Below are 20054 nucleotides of genomic sequence, written 5' to 3' on the forward strand. Positions count from 1 at the left end.
GCAAACCACATTCAGGATTTGGAGTGCAACAGTGGTGTCTCATGCCAAAACAAAAGGTGAGGCCAGAGGGTGTGTAGAGGAGAATGGTAATGACTTTGCACAAGCACCCAAAGAAACCTCTTAAACAGCCAGGTGAGAGACATCCAGTGTATGTAATGAAGGTGCTCTGGCTCTTGGTACAAGCACCTCTTTAGTTCTTTGGCTTCCTCTTCCAGTAAAGATCTTGTTGGATCTTTGCAAAGTGCATCAGTTACTTTAGGAGGCAACTGTACTTGAATTAACAGGCAGTGTCCAGGCTTCAGTCTAATTTAATTTGCAAGTGTCATGTCATCCTGCTTCTGGAGAAACAGGATATTGGGAAGAGCAGAGAAGGGAAAGAGTCTAAAGGGTTGATGGAATAATCTTTTGTGGCACATTCCCATTCACTTTCTCTTCTATATCTCCCATTCATTGCAGCTGAAGAGCTTTGGAGCAGAAATGAAAAAAATGAAGTCCTACTTCATGAAGCAGAGCAAAATCTTGGGTCACAACCAGAAGGTGACTCTATACAGCAAATTGCTGCAGAGTGCACAGGTAATGTGTGTTCAGCTTTAAAGAATCATAGAATCATAGAATAGTTAGGGTTGGAAAGGACCTTAAGATCACCTAGTTCCAACCCCCCTGCCATGGGCAGGGACACCCCACCCTAAACCATGCCACCCAAGGCCTCATCCAACCAGGCCTTGAACACCACCAGGGATGGAGCATTCACAACCTCCCTGGGCAACCCATTCCAGTGCCTCACCACCCTCTCAGTAAAGAATTTCTTCCTTAGATCCAATCTAAACTTCCCCTGTTTCAGTTTGAACCCATTACCTCTTGTCCTGTCACTACAGTCCCTGATGAAGAGTCCCTCCCCAGCATCCTTGTAGGCCCCCTTCAGATACTGGAAGGCTGCTCTGAGGTCTCCACGCAGCCTTCTCTTCTCCAGGCTGAACAGCCCCAACTTTCTCAGCCTGTCTCCATACGGGAGGTGCTCCAGCCCCTGATCATCCTCGTGGCCTCCTCTGGACTTGTTCCAACAGTTCCATGTCCTTTTTATGTTGAGGACCCCAGAACTGCACACAATGCTCCAAGTGAGGTCTCCCGAGAGCAGAGCACAGGGGCAGGATCACCTCCTTCGACCTGCTGGTCACGCTCCTTTTGATGCAGCCCAGGATACGGTTGCTTTCTGGGCTGCGAGCGCACACTGCAGCCGGCTCATGGTCATTTTCTCATCGACCAACACCCCCAAGTCCTTCTCTGCAGGGCTGCTCTGAATCTCTTCTCTGCCCAACCTGTAGCCGTGCCTGGGATTGCTCCGATCCAGGTGTAGGACCTTGCACTTGGCATGGTTAAACTTCATCAGGTTGGCATCAGCCCACCTCACAAGCGTGTCAGGGTCCCTCTGGATGGCATCCCTTCCCTCCAGCGTATCAACCGAACCACACAGCTTGGTGTCATCGGCAAACTTGCTGAGGGCACACTCAATCCCACTGTCCATGTCACCAACAAAGATGTTGAACAAGACCGGTCCCAACACCCATCCCTGAGGGACACCACTCGTTACCAGTCTCCAGCCGGACATCGAGCCATTGACCACAACTCTTTGCATGTGGCCATCCAGCCAGTTCTTTATCCACTGAGTGGTCCACCCATCAAATTGATGTCTCTCCAATGTAGAGACAAGGATGTCGTGTGGGACAGTGTTGAACGCTTTGCACAAGTCCAGGGAGATGACGTCAACTGCTCTGCCTCCATCCATCAGTTCTGCAGCCCCATCATAGAAGGCCACCAAATTGGTCAGGCAGGATTTCCCCTTAGTGAAGCCATGCTGGCTGTCACCAACCACCTCCTTGTTTTTCACGTGCCTTAGCCTGCCTTCCAGGAGAATCTGCTCCAAGATTTTGCCAGGCACAGAGGTGAGACTGACTGGTCTGTAATTCCCCAGGTCATCCATTTTCTCCTGCTTGAAGATGGGGGTTATATTTCCCTTTTTCCAGTCGTCAGCAACTTCACCTGACTGCTATGATTTTTCAAATATGATGGTCAGTGGCTTAGCAACTTCATTCGCCAGCTCCTTCAGGACCCACGGATGGATGTCGTCGGTCCCATGGACTTGTGTACATTTAGGTTTTTAAGATGGTCTCGAACCAGATTCTCTCCTACAGTGGGCCTGGGGTCTTCATTCTCACAGTCCCTGCGTTCACCTTCCAAGACATGGGTGGTGCGGTCAGAGCCTTTGCCAGTGAAGACCGAGGCAAAGAAGTCATTAAGAACCTCAGCCTTCTCCAAATCCCGGGTAGCCAGTTCTCCCGATAGCTTCCGGAGGGGGCCTACTTTGTCCCTAGTCTGTCTTTTATTTGCTACGTACCTATAGAATCCCTTCCTGGTATCCTTCACATCCCTAGCCAAGTTCAATTCTAACTGGGCCTTAGCTTTCCTAACCTGGTCCCTAGCTTCCCAGACAACATCCCTGTATTCTTCCCAGGCTGCCTCTCCCTGCTTCCACCTTCTAGAAGCCTCTTTTTTCCTTTGAATGTTCCTAAGCAGCTCCTTATCCATCCAATGAGGTCTCCTGGCCCTCCTGCTGCACTTCCTTCTAGTTGGGATGCAACACTCCTGAGCTTGGAGCAGGTGATCCTTGAATAACAACCAACAGTCTTGGGCCCCCCTGCCCTCTAGGGCTGTATCCCATGGAACCTTACTCAGCAGGTTCCTGAAGAGGCCAAAGTCTGCTCTCTTGAAGTCCAGGGCAGTGAGCTTGCTGCACACTCTTCTCACTGTCCTGAGGATCTCAAATTCAACCATCTCGTGATTGCTGCATCCAAGGCTGCCCTGGAGCGTCACATTTCCAACCAGCCCTTCCCTGTTGGTGAGCACGAGGTCAAGCATGGCACCTCTCCTTGTTGGCTCCTCTATTACTTGCAGAAGGAAGTTACCTTCCCCACAATTGAGGAACCTCCTGGATTGCTTGTGCTGGGCCGTACCGCCACTCCAACAGATGTCAGGGTGGTTGAAGTCCCCCATGAGAACAAGGGCCTGCGAGCGTGAGGCTGTTCCTATCTGCCTATAGAGCACTTCATCCACAGATTCCTCTTGATCAGGCAGTCTGTAACAGATCCCCACAGTAATGTCCCCCATCGCTGTTCTCTCTTTAACCCTGACCCACAAACTCTCTGTCGACTGCTCACCCGTCCCCAGACAGAGTTCCATTCTCTCCAGCCTAACCCTAACATAAATAGCAACTCCCCCTCCCCTCCTGCCAGGCCTGTCTTTTCTAAAGAGCCTGTAACCTTCCATTCCAACACTCCAGTAGTAGGAGCCATCCCACCATGTTTCTGTGATGCCTACTGTATCATACTCCCGTAGTCATGCACACATCTCTAATTCCTCTTGTTTGTTCCCCATTCTATGGGTGTTTGTACAGAGGCATCTGAGCCGAGCTCCAAATGAAGCCGGCTCATTGGCTGGAGCGGCTGGAATATCTCTGCATCGCTCCGAGCATTTATTGCTCGGAACCTCTACCATATTTTTTCTGTCTTTGGCAAGTGTAGGAGCCAAATTATCATATGTAACTGCACTCTTGGGAAAGTTTCCTTATTAAACACACTTCCTTTTTATTTATGTGCAAATATGAAGCACAATGGGAGGGTGGCTTTTTTGCACTTAGACTATAGGAACCTTCTGCCCAAGGGTTTTGGCAATTAAAGTAACAGTGAAAAATGTGAGTGTTCAAGGAATTGGCACCAGAAATTAGCTGTGTATACTGTAGTCATGTCAGTATTAGTAACTAACAAGGCAAAGCAGAAGTAATGCATTGTGGTATTGGAAATTTGCATGTGTTAAAAGCTCTAGGAATGTATTTACTTCAATGTCTTATCCCTCAATAAGCAAAATCACGAGAAAAATGCAGTGTTAAGTATCTAGTGCTACCATGGCTACTGCCTTAGTGTTTGTTGGGCTTCCTCTTCCTTCTAACAACAGGATATATTAGCTTAATTAGTTTCTTAGCAAGCAAAGATCCACAAGGTGGTCCCAGAAGACAATTCAGCTTTTTAAATGTGATTGATTTGAGTACAATTATCCCATCTTAGGAACATCGTGGGAAGCTCCAGTCCAGAATAGAGCAGGTGGATGAATTGCTGAAGGAGGCAGAGAGCTGTCTTGTTGCTCTGGGGGCAGGTATGTGTTTCCAGTCCCTGCTCCATGTGCTGGGGTCTGGTTTTCTGCAGAGCTGCTCCTTCAGTGGTCACCTCTGTTCACACAAGCTGCAGTCAGTCCTTGGCACTGCTGCATATGGATGCTCTGAGTATTTTCACTTCTTTTCTTCCAACTGAGTTTTCTTCCAATGCCTTAAATGAAACTCAACAAATAAAATGGAATCTAAATATTGATCTGGCAGTTCCGATACTTCTTTCCCACAGATTCTGACTGGGATAAAGGGGAAGCAGACTGTGATGGCAGTGCTGAAATGGCAGAAGGGAAAAACCTACAGGAAAGTAATGGTACCAGCAGATGGCACTTTCTGGTTTGGTTTATAACTCTGAAGGAGGTGATACTCAATCCCCATGTGATATATTAACTCTGATATGGATGCAAACGCTACTATTTCCTTTGCTGCACTAGATGTAGCTCATTACATAGATGCTAAAGTATGAAAAGGACTGGTTTTCCCTGGAAAAACAGAGTTTAGAACTTGGTATAGTGTGACTTGAATAGTGTGTGCTGGCCATCACATTCAGCACTTCAACTGTTGAATAATTACTAACCTTTGTTGGCCACAAATCTATATCCAGCAGTGACAGCCATCAAGTTGAGACCTTTCATGTTGTTAAGGACAGTGACTGCACAGCAAGTGTTTGTGGCTCTTCTTTAAGAGTTTTTTTCCCCTTTCTCTTAGAACTGGAAAACCTCAAAGCCCAAGAAGAGCAACTTCAAAGGTAAGATGTCAAAGAGGAGCTAGAGACCTCAAATAACATGTGCACATTCAGGTTTTAGAGGGGTGGTGGTTTTTAACTGATGTGCTACTTCTCACGTGGTTGGTTTGTCTGTGCAGAGAACTGGAGACTGAGAATGAGCAAGTGGTGGCTGAGATGAACCAGTTAAAGAAGAAAGAAAAAAGCTGTCAGGAAATCCTGGAAAGATATGAGTAAGGAAAAGACCTTTGGGGTTTACTTTTATCAGGTAGTTCTGGGCCTCACATTCATATATAAATGGGTTTGGGTTTGCTTTTCCTTGTTATATGATTTGGGAATCTCTGGATGCCCATGTCCTTGCAGCAGTAAAGCCTCAGTGAACTTCCAGGTGTGCTGCACTGGCTTTCTAGTCACAACTCTACAATCATGCTCTATGTTTAGTCTTCCTATATCTACCTCTCCTCATCTTTCATAATGAGTGTTTATGTAAAATGGACAATGTTATGTTGTGTTCCTCACAGAGCCCTACATTCTGTTGGAAAGTGAAGATTTTGTTGGTATGTTGTTGGTATTAACAGATGCCAGAGGGGAGATTGAGATGAGCTCTTAGGCAGAAGCTCTTCCCTGTGAGGGTGCTGAGGCGCTGGCACAGGGTGCCCAGAGAAGCTGTGGCTGCCCCATCCCTGGCAGTGTTCAAGGCCAGGTTGAACACAGGGGCTTGGAGCAAGCTGCTCTAGTGGAAGGTGTCCCTGCCCGTGGCAGGAATTGGAACTGGACGAGCTTTAAGGTCCTTTCCAACACAAACCAGGCTGGGATTCTATGATATTAGGTGGTCAAAGCTGCAAGTGGGCTTAATACTCTGATCTTTGTCCTTCAGATAATTGTGCTGGCTGGTTGGTTGACACTCAGGGTGATGGTGTTTTCTTCCCTCTCTTTTTAGCTTCACTGAGTGGCAGATAACGGAGTGGAGCGAACAACATGCAGTCTTTAGTTTTCTTTATGATTCTATTGAACTCACAGTGGTGTTTGGAACCCCCGCAGGTAAGTCCCGACATTGCCAGGCTTCAGTCTTATGAATTTGGAAGGTTCAATACTTAACAACAGAAAGCTTAAGTTTCTGTATTTGAGAAGATCTGCTGAAAGGAAAGAAAACATACTACAGCATGACTAAGCTACAGTGTGAGCTAAGGGGAGTGGCTTTGAGTATGTTTATGAGTGCTTTCTATGAGAATTGAGAAAGCATGGAATGAACGGCTGTTTCTGAAGAGGAAGGGCTGTAACTCCACCAGAACTAAGCATGGAAATGACTGCTGTTTGGGTTTTATCCTTTCCTTCTCAGATGGTGATGTTTTTGGTGAAGATCCTTCCAGAAAGATAGTTAGCCTGAACTTTGAATCCTTCTTGGATGGTAAGATTCTGTTGAGTAGCTTGAATGTAGCTGCCTTGATAATCTGTGAATCTGTGGTGTATCTGCTCATGCATTACTGCATGGCTTTTAAAGATCTCTGCCAACGTGGCTTTCTTTTTCACAGAGGAAAAAGCACCACCTCCCTCATGTTTAGTCCAAAGACTCATCTTCCAGTTCATTGAAAGTCGGGGCTGCTGGCAGGAGAAGTGTCCCACACTGTACTACTTGCCCCAGGTAATGTTCCTGCAAAGAAATTTTCCAGTAAGACTGCAAAAACCATAACTCCTTCCTATCACAAAGAATAGGGCTGATACTGAGAACCAAAACCTCTTCATGAATGTTTAATCCATGCAAATCAAAATGCGGTTCATAAGATACGAGGTGAAGTACTTGTGAAGGCAAGAGGCCTAAAAGCTGTGGTTTGTTCCTTGTTTGCTGCAGTAATGCCTGCCTGTCTTGGTGACTTCTTAAAATCCTTTTCTCCTGCTAGTCGAAAAGCAAGAATTGAGCTGAATGCCATTCTGCTCCTTAAGAATGAATGGTTGGAATTGCCAAGCCAAATCCTGCATGTCTATGTATCCCTGTTGGCAAAGCTGAAGGGAGAAACTTAAGGCAAAGAATGTGAATTTGTTGTTATGCTTGTGCCATTTCACCTTCCCACCCAAACTGAGAGAACAGTTAAACTACTACTGGGGTATGCTTTCTAGGATAAACTATGTTTAAGTGTCACACAGACCACCAGCCTGAGTGCAATGTGATTGCTTTTCTGATTGTCCACTTAGGCCCTCCATGACATCTCTTTGGTGGTGAATCGTTGCAAGATCTTGGGAGAGGAAATAGAATATCTGGAGAGATGGGGTGGAAAGTTCAATCTTCTGAAGACAGAGATCAGTGACACAAAGTGAGTAACTTCAGATGCACCTCACCTTCAGAGAGTGTTTCTAGGTAATCAGAAACAAAACACTGAACTATTTTTGATGGGTTTTCTTGAAGTTGAGATTTTATGCAACTGGTTTTAAAAGCAATCTAATATATTTTAATACAATTACACTATAATATCCAAACGCATGGAAATGTAGATGATCTTGAATTCAGCCACTTCCTTACCATTGTGTAACCTCTCCTTCCTTGCCATTTCCCTGTTTGACTTGGCTCTGTCATGTAAATCTCTAGGCCAGAGTGTAGCAATGCAAAGGAACCAGAGACACGAGTTTACCTGTGCCTTAGTAGTTTGCTTCTTTTAATCTTCTGTTTGCTTCATCCGAGCAGAATCAATCATTGGAGGATGGCTGCACCTAAATTCAAGTTTATTTTCTTTAGTCTTCATTTTCCTGCACTGTTTCCCAATTCTGTGGCATGTCCTGGTGGAACAAGATAAATACTACTTCACCTCATCTATCTACTACTGGTGTATTTCCTTAAGTAAGAAGTGCCCCGTTAGCCATGCTCTGCATACCTAGATGCTGCCCCCATTGGTTATTTTAGTTCTGTGGTATCCTTTGCAAAAGCAGTGTTCTACATGCCACAAACCCCATTAAAGCTCTTAGTTAAGACAAAAAACAGGTACCAGCCTGTGCCCAGGGAGTTGCAAACTGTGGGAGATCTACCTGGGAAGAACCTTTGTTCTGCTTTTAGTTTATCCCAAAGCATCTGCTTCCTGGGCACTGTGTCCTTGGCCATGGTCTTACTCATATTCACAATAAACTTCAACTCTGGCCTTCCTGCGTGTTGTCACAGAGAGGACTGTGCTAGGCAGAAATCTGGGCTGATTTAAACGGGTTGGATTCATGAAACCATCTTACAATTATGGAATTGGAGGTAAAACAGCCCTACTGCAAACTGCAGGAAACTTTAGCTACCTGGGAATGGTTTATGTTAACTGGAAAGCATATTTGTTATTATTACTCCATATTCTCCCATCGTTTTTGAAAGGTTCTGTGAACGGTGTATTAGCCTTTTCTGTGAGCTTAGTTGTGTGCTAATGAGTGCTGATACTATTAGAGTGGAAAGGTTCTTTTAACCTTTTTTATGAAGTTACTGTTGGTCTGTTCTGGATCTCTTTAGAAGTTACTGAGCTTGTTGCATCAGTTACAACGTCTGTTTTCACTTCTGGAACCTAATTCAAAGGCAGTAGCAGCACACTTGGATATTTCATCTTGATCTTTGTGTTTCTTTTGCAGGGTGAAGCTTTTGTTCTCTGCTTCAAAAGTTTTTGCCAAGTTTGGGTTGACCCTGTCTCTATCTGCCACCTACCCCTCTGCTCCACTGCCTTTTACTGTCCAAAACCAAGTTGGGAATATTGGGTGAGTTGCACAGAAGGAACACACATGACTTCAGTGTCAAAGCTGGGGAAGGGGATTAAATGCTCCATGTCCTCTCAAACACGTGGTATTCTTATCTTTCCCAGGGAGGAGGAGATTTCTGCTGTTGTCTCCACGGTACCAGTTGGTTATCAGTATCTGCGGAGAATAGTCAGCTCCATTCACCAGAGTTTGCTCCAGAACCCCAGATGATTCCTTGGATGCACTGGCAGGACTGAGGAAGTCAGACTGGATATTCTTTGATTTCAGTGTTGGGAGTTCAAGCTGTCTCTCCCTAGAACAAGAGTGCTGTTAGCTTTAGCTACTCAGCTCTTAGCTACTCTTGTTGATATCCAGGGTGCTTGGCGTAGGGTACAAGTTATATCAAAGCAGAGGACTCTAAAGAGGAGAAAGGGATTTCTCATGTCTTGGATAAACCCAATCTGCTTTTTACCTTCTTTCAGTTACCAGTGGTCTTGGTCTCCTGATATAGTCCACCCTCGCATGGATGTTCACCTGACATAGGATGTTAATTTTGTTCTGGGTTGATTTACAAAGCACTTGTTTAAACCAATTATGAGTACTTTCTAAATTAACATGGCTGGAATTTCCATTATCATTCTTCACTCTGGTGTGGCCATTCAGCAGAGCCCATCACGTTTGACTTCTATTCATTCCCTGGATTCACTCTCAAAAGACAGCAACTACAGTCCTGCTTCTGATTAACAAATACATGTAATAACTGACCAGGTGGCCAAAGGCAGAAATAGTCTCGGCATGAAGACTAAAGACCCTTAGGCTTGACCAGGGACTTGGTGGTGCAACAGCCACTGGGGTCCATCCGCATCTTGGACACTTGTTCTGACGCTCTTTGTCCAGCACAGTCTCTGTGGGTTCCAGTATGTTGTCTGAGTTTGGAATGTGTTCGTTTTAGTGAGGAGATGGAGCTGTTTCAGTTCAGGTGGATCTAACACCATGTGCAGCCTCCAGTGCTGCTGTATATATTTTGTATATTGTGTAGGAATGGATCTGACCCCAAGGGAGTGTATCGTGCGGAAGTGCCTCCAGTTCTCAGCTGCCCCTTCTGGAGGCAGGAACAAAGCTTGGTGCCTGTAAAATATGTTCTCGTGTGTTTGTGTTTGTCTATTTTTGCCTTCTTTTACAGATTTTCCTTCCATTTGGAAGGTGGAAGTTCATTAAACATTTGAATTATTGCTCATCCTTGTGATTAGTGGCTGCTCTAAACCTGTGACTGAAAATTTGCCTATTCCTAGTGCAATAGTTTTGTTGGCTGTTTGGGAGGACTTAATATAACTTGGGTTTTATTTGATTTGGGTTTTGGGGGTTTGGTTTTGTTTCCATTGCCTTTCCTAGTGTTGGCTTATCTATGGTGTGGCTTTTGCAGAAGAATTTTCCTTTTTTAACTAGAAAAATAGTGCTTAATCTGTAAATAACTTGGGAATTATACCTGGACTTTTCCATTTCCTAAGGTCGTTGTAACCAGGACAGGGTGCTGCAGCAGCATGTCATGAGCACGGCTCATTTGGGCTTTTCTGTCTGGTTTAGTCTTCTTTCGGCATCTCCGCGAGCCGAAGGAACTGATAATGGTGAAGACAGGTGAGGTTTTATGGGAGTTTATTGACTCAATGGAGCAGGTGAAACAAAGCCAAACCAAGCCAGGTGTTTGCTGGAGAAAAAGGGGATCAGGCACAAAGGGAGCAGTCCCAGGCTTAGATTTAATTTACGTTTGCATTTGGCATTCTTATATAAAATCTCTGGGGGGATTAGGACTTAAAGATCACCACATCTGTCATCGACAGGGCCTGATTGTTAACAACTGTCTGTATTACTGTTAACAGATGCAACATATTTACAAAACCTCTATTATTTGGCAAGCCAAGTTATGGTGAGAATGGCCATAAGGAACATCACACCCAGGGAACAACTCTCCTCCTCTTCTCCCTGTACCAGCTGTTGCCCCCATCCCATCCTGCCTGCCCCGGTGCTGCTCCCAGGACCCGAATCCACGCAGTGATCCACAGCAGCAGCGTGTCCGCTCCCAACGCCGCTGGAAGGCTGCGGCCCCTTTAAGAGCCGCCGGGAGGGGAGGGGCTTTGCGTGTGCGCTCCGTCACGTGACGCTGTGGCGGGCTCCTCCGAACAGGCGGTGGCGGCGGCGGCTGCGACCGCAACGGCAGGAGCTGCGCCGAGCCCGGCCCCGCGGGTGAGAGCGACCGGGGCCGACTCCCGCTCACCTCCAGCCTCGGTCCCCCCCCTCCCTTCCGCCGCCCTTCCCGGCGGGGACGGGGGCGCCTAGGCCGGGCGGCCGAGGGGAGGCCTGGGCGGCCTGAGGAGCGCGGCGCGGGGTTCTGAGGGGAAATGGGAGCAAGTAACGGGGTGGGAGTGGCGGGAGGAGGAACAAGGGCCTGCAGACCGGGCAGGGGGGGCTGCGGGCGGCCCCGCGCCTGGCAGGTGCCGAGGGCCCGGTGCGGCTGCCCGCGGTGTTGGTCTCGGAGGGTATGGGGTGACCGGCAGCGGGATGGGCCCTGGACCCTGGCGCTGCTGCACTGCCAGCAGGCGGCGAGGCCTGGAGGGGGCTGCTGGGGGTCTGTTTGGACAAGAGGCTGCAGGGACAGGCCAAGGGGAATGGCTTTAACCTGCCAGAGGGGAGACTGAGATGAGCTCTTAGGCAGAAGCTCTTCCCTGTGAGGGTGCTGAGGCGCTGGCACAGGGTGCCCAGAGAAGCTGTGGCTGCCCCATCCCTGGCAGTGTTCAAGGCCAGGTTGGACACAGGGGCTTGGAGCAAGCTGCTCCAGTGGAAGGGGTCCCTGCCCGTGGCAGGGGTTGGAGCTGGAGGAGCTTTCAGGTCCCTTCCAACACAAACCAGGCTGGGATTCTGTGATCTTCAAACGTGGCCATGTCACATATTGCTAAAATGAGATACTGCTAATACCAAATTAATTCTGTTACATTCTCAGTCCTGTGGAGCTCTCCATTAAAGCTCTTATTCCTCAGCAGGTAACACAAGAGTTGATTGGAGGTTTTGGTAATAATGTTTAATATTACCTAAGAAAGCACACAAGAGATTCTCTCTTATACCATAACCTAAAAGATATGGGAGGGGGCAAAACCATCACCTACTGCTTTGGATGATCTGTTAACATGCTCTGGAGCACTTTGCACATGTATCTTGTTTGAACAGTGCGTGCTGCTTCACAAAGTGATGTGGTCTCTCCTAGTGGGGCTTGACTGAGAGCTCTGGGCCATGGCCATGCAGATGCCCTTGGAAGCGAATGCGGATACTTCAGCAGAAGAAGAGAGCTTTGGGCCCCAGCTCATCGCTCGGCTAGAGGTGGGTCAGAGTTGGCTCCAGAGTAAGTTCTCAAGGAATCTGTTAGTCTTTTTCCTTACACACCAATTGTATCTGAAATAGTGTGGCTAAATTCTTGTGTTCTGTCAGAAAAAACCCGAACCAAACCCCTCAGCATGTTAACAGCTATGCCTTATGTTACTTTGCTTTGCTGCATACCCTTTCCTGATGTGTCTTGGTCACTTCTGGCATCTATTAAACCAGAGAATAGAATCTTCTGCCCATTCTCTGCATTTACGTGGTCAATATCCAAACGTAACACTGGTAAAAGGTTCTTATTTTTTTGATTCTTTGCATATTGAGTGAGTAGGGAGGTAACCTTCAGAATCTGACTTGTAATAATAGGGTTTGATCCAGACCTGCTGGAGCCAATTAAAGGCATTTGGTGGAAGTCAGATTAAGGAGTCTGTGTCTCTGTGTGTCCTTTTTGTCTCCTCTCCCTTTCAGCAATGTGGTATAAATGCAAATGATGTGAAGAAATTGGAAGAAGCTGGATTTCACACAGTTGAGGCTGTTGCTTATGCCCCGAAGAAGGAGCTACTAAATATCAAAGGCATCAGTGAAGCCAAAGCTGACAAAATCTTGGTAAGGAATTATGGAAAAGCTTTAACCCAAGATAGTGAAGAAGTTTTATTTCTACTGGCTTAAAGCGGTGTAGTGATTTTGGAAGGTCACCATTAATGATACACTGAGAAGGGCAGTAAAGATGATGAGAGTTATGATGTGACTTTGAATGAGAAGAGACACAAAGACCAGCCTCGGGAAGTGAAGAGGGAGGAACTGTTGGAAACGTCTGTGAGAATCATGGAGGGTATGGAGAATGTACCTGAGATGACTGTTATTGCTAGTTCAGTATTCCTCATGGTAAGGCAGCTTATGATAAGCCTCAATCAAAGGAAGTACTTTTAAATGCAGGTTGTCATCACTTCCATCCCTGGCAGTGTTCAAGGCCAGGTTGGATGGGGCTTGGAGCAACCTGCTCTAGTGGAAGGTGTCCCTGCCTGTGGTAGGTGGTTGGAACTGGAAGAGATTTAAGGTCCCTTCCAACCCAAACCAGTCTGGGATTCTAAGTTATGGAACTGTCCCAGTACAGCTGCTGGTTTTGAGTGTGCTAATTGTGCAGCTTGGACAGGTATTCACCCTGAGACATGGTGTTTCCTTCTGGGACTGAGAGCGAAGCCAGAGTTATTGATCTTGTGTCTTCTAGTTCAGAAAGTGGAGTTCCTGCCACACTAGTTCTCATTTATCAGAATTTGACCCAGCACAGTGTTGAACTCCAGTTCTTTCCTTGCTGTGCATGTTCAGTCAGTATTTAGGAGCACAGTATTCCTAACTGGGCTGTACGCCAACCCTCTGTGTTTCAGGTTTCCTAGGGACAGAACTGAACTGAAAGTGTGGGGAGTGAGGAGGGAAGTGTCCCAGAAAATACACAGATGGATGTTAATGCTTTGTCTTTGAGCAGAATTTCAGTTCTGTTCAGAGGTACCAACTGGTAAATGGTCTGTGAAATACAACGTACACAGGAAACGATATAGGGGCTTCTCCACAAAACAGAACATTACAGTATTCATTACTAGAGGGGGGAAACAAATGGGGTGAACTCTGCTTTCACTGCTGGGTTTGGTTTCCTTCAGGCTGAAGCAGCTAAACTGGTCCCCATGGGTTTCACCACAGCAACAGAATTCCACCAGCGAAGGTCAGAGATCATCCAGATCACCACTGGCTCCAAAGAACTTGATAAACTTCTTCAAGGTAAGAACTTTAGTTCTCTCCACTGGTTAACCTCAGTTAGCTGTGAGGTTTTTTTCCTATGAATATGATCCTTGCACAAAAGCACATAAAACACAAGGTTTGGATTAAAAATCTCAAGTACCATTCTCTTCTATCACAAATTATTTTGTTTTAAAAGCTGCAGAAACAGTTTTTACACCTTTCAATCATGATACAATACCCAGAGTGGTTCATCTTGGATGTTTCTCATTTATTCTGGTCTATGACCTACTTCAAGAAAACAAAACCAGGGATCAGCTTCTCCCTGTTCCTGCTTGTACTCAAAAGTCAAACCAAGTTCCTTCAGCTTTTCAGCATCTTCAGAATTACACATACAAAAAGTTCTTACCTGCACATGAACAAACCTCAGGGTGAAATCCAGTTTTTCCAATTAGACTTCTGAATCTTTTAACCAAAGTAAGTGTTGAACTGAGTCTTTAAATGTAATACCTTATACATGGTCTTTGTTTGAAATATATGACCTGTAAAAAATTCTTCTTTTCCTCTCAGGAGGAATAGAAACAGGATCCATCACAGAGCTATTTGGGGAGTTTCGTACTGGGAAAACACAGCTGTGTCATACCCTAGCAGTAACCTGTCAAGTGAGTGCTCCACTTTATTCCAATTGAGTATTCAGAACACACAGCTTTTGGTTACATGCTATTTTGTGCACTTTTCTCACCTAGTACAAATGTGATGCATATAAAGAGCTGCAAAGAACATGTTTCCAGCACCCTTGGTTGTACCTGCAGCTTTCTGGGAGCTTTTGTTTTATGCTTATTGTGCTTCTAGGATTACTTCAGCAGCAGTTAAGTTTATGATGTTTTTAACCTGTGTTTTGCGTGGTCTGTAGCTGCTTTTTTCCCCCTCCTCAGTGTTCTGACAACAACTTTTAACACATCAGGCTCATAGCATGATTTTAGGTCTTAAATGCAGGGAGGCATTTGGTCTCTCATTTGATTCAGGTGCTCTAGGCTCAAACAGCAGATCAGTTCGGAGTAATGTTTTATATGTTCTTCATTTAAACAAGGAATAGTGCTTATTACTTTCTAGAGGTTGCTGTTTCATGAAGTATTAGAGACTTTGGGCTTAATTTGATCATTTATTTGACACTCTTATGCACCTAAACCTACCAGCTTCAAGTTTAGTGCCTGTCGTCTTATGCAGGTGTCGGAGATTGGAAACAGGAATCTTCCTCCTCACTTTTCCCAGATAAATGTGACTTCAATCACAATATCTTGGTGTGTTGCTTGTTGTGTGATACCAGTTGAGAGCATAAGGTAGTAACTGGCTTATTTGTTGACACGATTTGATGTTCTCCCATTTGCTTTTCCTTTAGCTTCCCATTGACCGGGGGGGTGGTGAAGGAAAAGCCATGTACATTGACACAGAGGGGACCTTCCGTCCTGAGCGGCTTCTTGCTGTGGCTGAAAGGTCTGTACCCACAGCTAGGTGTAAGCTCCTGTTAGTTGAAGGAATACATTTACTCATGGAATAACTTAGTTATTAAGGATCACTGTCCAAATCAGCCCATCTCCTCACATTCACAGTGCTGTTGGAGTAGAACTCCAACCCCTTTTCTGTGTTCCAGTTGTCTGCTCCGTGCAAGTTGGACCTCTTCACTACCTGTGCTTTATAAACAGAGGTTCTAGTTTTAGCCATGACAGCAGCTTAACACCACTGTCCCTTGGAATATGATGTCTTCACTTCTCATTAGTGTCTCTTTCAAATTCAGTTTTACTGTTAGTGAAACACATGCACAGATTTTCCTTAAATTTTGCCAATAGCGTTACCTTGAAGCAAAGATCCTTTTGTAACCAGGTTATTGCAACAGCAGCCGGAAAATTCTTGTTAGGGCATATGAAAGCATCCACTAAGCGGTTGAAAAGCTGCTCTTTCACCTCCAGCGTCTATCTCAGAATGGTTTGATGTGGTTTTTATACCAATTGGAAAGTAAAACTTAATTACCCAAATAATTCTGCTGCCTGCACAGAGGTTCTGGTTAGATTCAGAAGCCTGAAGTAGTGGCTGTCTACATGAGCATAAGAGCTACTTCTGCCCTTGTGATTCTTCAGACTGCTGCTGTGGGGCCTAATGTCTGATTTTCTACTTGACTGCTGTTCCTAGGCAGGAAAATAGTCTTTAACAACATTTTCTGATCATTCTCTTCTCTTTCCTCACCAAGTGGTGTGGTGTTTTTTGTGTCTGCTTTTATCTCTAAGACTCTTCCAGGAATGTGAGTTTTTATTCCAGTCCTTAGGTAAACCTGCTAGCGAACTCCTAGTCAAGAAGCTGCCACTTAAGCATTTTTATCTATCTTCTGGTTTCTGCAGGTATGGCTTGTCAGGCAGTGATGTCCTGGATAACGTGGCATATGCTCGAGGCTTTAACACAGACCACCAGACCCAGCTGCTCTACCAGGCGTCTGCTATGATGGCTGAATCACGGTAATGGTACCCAGTTAGATGGAGTGAGTTTTGTGCCAGCCCGTAATCATACTGTAAGGCCACCTGTAGATGAAGACCAAATGCAGGAGAAGTATAGATGACCTAATTGTGAAACATCAGAGTAATTTATTAATCTGAATGTTACAGATCAAGTCAGTGTTAACAATCATTCTGCTCACTGTCAGGCTGAGGAGCTTCCATCCACGTGGTAGCTGCAGCCTTACAGCGTGCTGGGCACTGACTCCAGCAGAGGCATTACTCAGGCCTGGAAATGTTGGTGACAACCTTGTCCTTGTCCCCTGCAGATATGCGCTGCTGATAGTGGACAGTGCCACTGCCCTGTACCGCACGGACTACTCGGGCCGTGGGGAGCTCTCAGCCAGGCAGATGCATCTCGCCCGCTTCCTGCGGATGCTGCTGCGCCTTGCGGATGAGGTAACCTGGAGATGGCTTCAGTCTCTGCAGGGGTGCTGATGGGTTTTCTTTCTCTTGTGAAGCTGAGCAGTGTTGTACAGATGGCTGTCATAGAACCACAGAATCAACCAGGTTGGAAAAGACCTCCAAGCTCATCCAGTCGAAGCGTTCCCAGCACTGCCAAGGCCACCCCTAACCCATGGCACTGAGGCCTCGCCTCCACGGTGTTTGAACACTTGCAGGGCCGGTGCCTGCAGCCCTGCCCTGGGCAGCCTGTTCCAATGCCTGAGCACCCTCTGGGGCAGGAATTGTTCCTCAGCTCCACCTAAAGCTCCCCTGGTGCAGCTTGAGGCCGGTTCCTCTTGTTCCATCCCTTGTTCCTTGGGAGCAGAGCCCAGCCCCTCCTGGCTCCATCCTCCTCTCAGGCAGTTGTAGGCAGCCATCAGGTCCCCCCTGAGCCTTCTCTTCTCCAGCCTGAACCCCCCAGGTCCCTCAGCCCTTCCCCATCACACTTGGGCTCCAGGCCCTGCATCAGCTCTGCTGCCCTTCTCTGGCCCCGCTCCAGCCCCTCAAGGTCTCTCTTGTAGTGAGGGGCTCAGAGCCAAGCACAGGATTCCAGGTGCACCCTCATGAGTGCCCAGCACAGGGGCATAATCCCTGCCCTGGCCCTGCTGCCACATTGGTGCTGATACAGGCCAGGATGCTGGGAGTTTCTTGGCTGCCTGGACACGAGCTGCTCCTGTTCAGCTCCATCAATCGCCACCCACAGCTCCTTTTCCATGAGCAGTTTTCAGCCACTGTGCTCCAAGCCTGGAGCATTGCAGGGGCCTAAGTACAGGACCCAGCAGTGCCCACTCAGGGTCTGCTTCCGCAGTAGAGTGGGTATGGACAGCAACAGGTAGGGGGTTTTGGGGGTTGATATTTGTCCTTTGTTTGGATTGTGGCAGATCAATTGATTTCATGTGTTGCTTCTCTCCCTGCAGTTCGGAGTGGCAGTTGTGATCACTAACCAAGTGGTAGCACAAGTAGATGGAGCTGCCATGTTTGCTGCAGATCCCAAAAAGCCTATTGGGGGGAATATCATTGCACACGCTTCCACCACCAGGTGAGAGAAGAGATGATCAGCTTCCATTCGCTTTATTTGGGAAGATTCTATGATCCTGCCTACATACCTTTACATCCTGGTTTCAGCATAGTGGCCAGCCCAGCTTGTTTCTTGACAGCTGAGTGCCATTGAGCCCTCATTAATCTGCAGAACCATGACCATTGTCAGAGGCTCTTACAGCTCTGCACTGTGCTCTATCCATGTACTAACACAGGGTTTTAATGGATTACCTAACGTAGACTGCACATCCTTACCTGCTTTGTCTCCTTCTCCCTCTCAGGCTGTATCTGCGGAAAGGCCGAGGTGAAACCAGGATATGTAAAATCTATGACTCCCCTTGTCTTCCCGAGGCTGAAGCAATGTTTGCTATTAATGCTGATGGAGTGGGAGATGCTAAAGACTGAAAGTCTCATTCCCTTCCCCCTGTTAACCCATGGCCAGGTGTCTTAAAAGGGTCCTTCCTTTGTGGCACCTTATGGATGCTTTCCCTGTGCTGCTGCTGGGTAAAGGCTGGCAAAGGGACCCATTTTATTTCAGCACTGAAGTCCACAGCAAATAGACTCTGAGGCACATCTGGAGGTGCTGCTTGGAGGAATTCTACCCTCTTGGCCTTTTGTCATGTGTTTATTAGGTGGTTTCCTGAGAACACACTCAGAGGACCACAGCCCTTGTATGTTCCTCATGGCTCTTGCTCCAGCTGGAGGCTCCCAGAGGAAATAGCACAGTAAAATCTGAGAGTATGTGGCCATAGTTCATAACTTGGTGAATTTGGAGTAGCAGTGGTGGGTTTGTCAAAGGAGAAAAGTGGTGACTTGCATACTTCGTGGATTACTTTCCCCATCAAATAAAGTAGGATGGTTTTCCACAACAAGAATGGGAGGCTCTTGATGGGATTGGTGATCACAATCCCTGCTTTCTGTTAATTTTGTTCAGGATGCTGCAAGGTGCTGGGTTTGGGAGCTGTTCATTTACGTTTCTATTGTGTATTTTTGTATTTCATTAATTCTCTGTGGAAATCTGCTTTTAATAAAAAGGACCATAAAACCACTGCCAAGATCACAGGTTCCTGGGGTCTGGCCTTGCGTTAGTTCAGACAGAGGTGGTTTTTATCTGCAGGTAGGAAAATGATGCCCAAATCTTTGAAGAGGCTCAGTCTGGATTTGTTTTGTTCTACCAGATGGGAACAAAATGCGTTTTCTTGTTCTTGAGCTGGGCTGCAAAGTGCAACAGTGCTGTAAGTGCCCTGAGTGAGCCCAAAGGAGGCCATGGACGTGCTGTGAGGGCTCTGGAGCCAGGCTGAGAGAGCTGGGCTGGTGCAGCCTGGAGAAGAGAAGGCTCCTTGAGGGGAGACCGGAGAGCAGCTCCAGTGCCTAAAGGGGCTGCAGGAAACCTGGAGAGGGGCTTGGGACAAGGGCCTGTAGGGACAGGCCAAGGGGAATGGCTTTAATCTGCCAGAGGGGAGACTGAGATGAGCTCTTAGGCAGAAGCTCTTCCCTGTGAGGGTGCTGAGGCCCCTTTAGGTGCTGGAAGCTGCTTGAAGGTCTCCCCAGACCCTTCTCTTAAGGGGTTTTGGGAATGTTATCCACCAAATTGCACAGCCCTCAGCTTCATGGCAATTATGGTGCAACTGAGGAGGCCGTTTAGTTCTAAACTACCACAGATTTTAAGGAATTGGGCCCCACGACCCCAGAGAAATCCTAGAGGAAAACCAGCCAGGCTGGCCCTTCATGTCCTGCAGCCCTCTGCAGGAGGGGGCTACACCAGCTTCAGCTGATGAGCTGTTGGCTGTAACAGGCTCACGCTGTCCCAGCCAGGCACACGAGGGCAGGCAGGCACATTTTGCTGGTGCATTTTATAGCTGAACCCCCTCCTCAGCAGTGCGCAGCATCTCCCCTCCCTGAGGACATCAAATTAAATGCCTTTCAGTTGAATCACAGGGGGACCTCGAATCAGGGCTCTCTTCCCCTCCAGCATCCCCTGGTCCTATTAAAACACAGATGGTATCAGAGCTGGTGACTCAGAGCAGATTTCCCAAGGTCTCCAGGGTGGGTGTGAGCATCCCTTTGCTCCAGGCTTTGGGTTTGAGCATCCCTGTGCATCCCAATGCCAGCGGCTGCTTTCCCAGCTTCCTTGTAGGTGCGTGTAAGTACTTCTTACGTGATTCCTGTCCTGAAGATTTGCAATAAGGAGAACATTGTGTCAGTCAATATAAGGCCAATGCAATGCAAAGATTCATACTGGGGAAGCAGAACACAGAGCTGAGCCTGAGGGTTGCAAATGGGGAGTAAATGATCATTGGAGGGC

The 20054-nt window shown here is 47.0% G+C and overlaps 2 protein-coding genes across 2 annotated transcripts in view; both read left to right on the forward strand.

Annotated features, from left to right (window-relative positions):
* The window catches only part of KNL1 (kinetochore scaffold 1), a 28580-nt gene extending 19705 nt beyond the window's left edge, over nt 1-8875 (forward strand). Inside the window, exons 16-26 of the mRNA XM_080619464.1 lie at nt 457-573; nt 4116-4203; nt 4446-4520; nt 4922-4961; nt 5078-5170; nt 5878-5978; nt 6277-6345; nt 6470-6579; nt 7128-7246; nt 8526-8648; nt 8753-8875. Coding sequence (XP_080475590.1) covers nt 457-573; nt 4116-4203; nt 4446-4520; nt 4922-4961; nt 5078-5170; nt 5878-5978; nt 6277-6345; nt 6470-6579; nt 7128-7246; nt 8526-8648; nt 8753-8858 — 1041 coding nt within the window. The 3' untranslated portion in view covers nt 8859-8875. The remainder of the gene's footprint in view (nt 1-456; nt 574-4115; nt 4204-4445; nt 4521-4921; nt 4962-5077; nt 5171-5877; nt 5979-6276; nt 6346-6469; nt 6580-7127; nt 7247-8525; nt 8649-8752) is intronic.
* Nucleotides 8876-11876: 3001 nt separating this feature from the next.
* Nucleotides 11877-18562, forward strand: RAD51 (RAD51 recombinase). Its single transcript, XM_080619091.1, has 9 exons — nt 11877-11996; nt 12462-12599; nt 13649-13766; nt 14295-14386; nt 15124-15218; nt 16118-16231; nt 16537-16666; nt 17629-17750; nt 18031-18562. The coding sequence occupies exons 1-9, from the start codon at nt 11910-11912 to the stop codon at nt 18152-18154; spliced, it is 1020 nt and encodes a 339-aa protein (XP_080475217.1). The 5' UTR covers nt 11877-11909; the 3' UTR covers nt 18155-18562.
* The last annotated feature ends 1492 nt before the right edge of the window (nt 18563-20054 follow it).

Source organism: Psittacula echo (assembly GCF_963264785.1).
Source record: "Psittacula echo genome assembly, chromosome: 5".
NCBI classification, from domain to species: Eukaryota; Metazoa; Chordata; class Aves; order Psittaciformes; family Psittacidae; genus Psittacula; species Psittacula echo.

Excerpts from the sequence above, each read along its gene's own strand:
- RAD51 (XM_080619091.1), top strand. The coding sequence starts at position 11,910 with ATGGCCATGCAGATGCCCTTGGAAGCGAATGCGGATACTTCAGCAGAA. Across the intron at positions 12,600-13,648 it reads CCAAAGCTGACAAAATCTTG|GCTGAAGCAGCTAAACTGGT; the intron begins GTAAGGAATTAT and ends GGTTTCCTTCAG. Across the intron at positions 17,751-18,030 it reads GCACACGCTTCCACCACCAG|GCTGTATCTGCGGAAAGGCC; the intron begins GTGAGAGAAGAG and ends TCTCCCTCTCAG.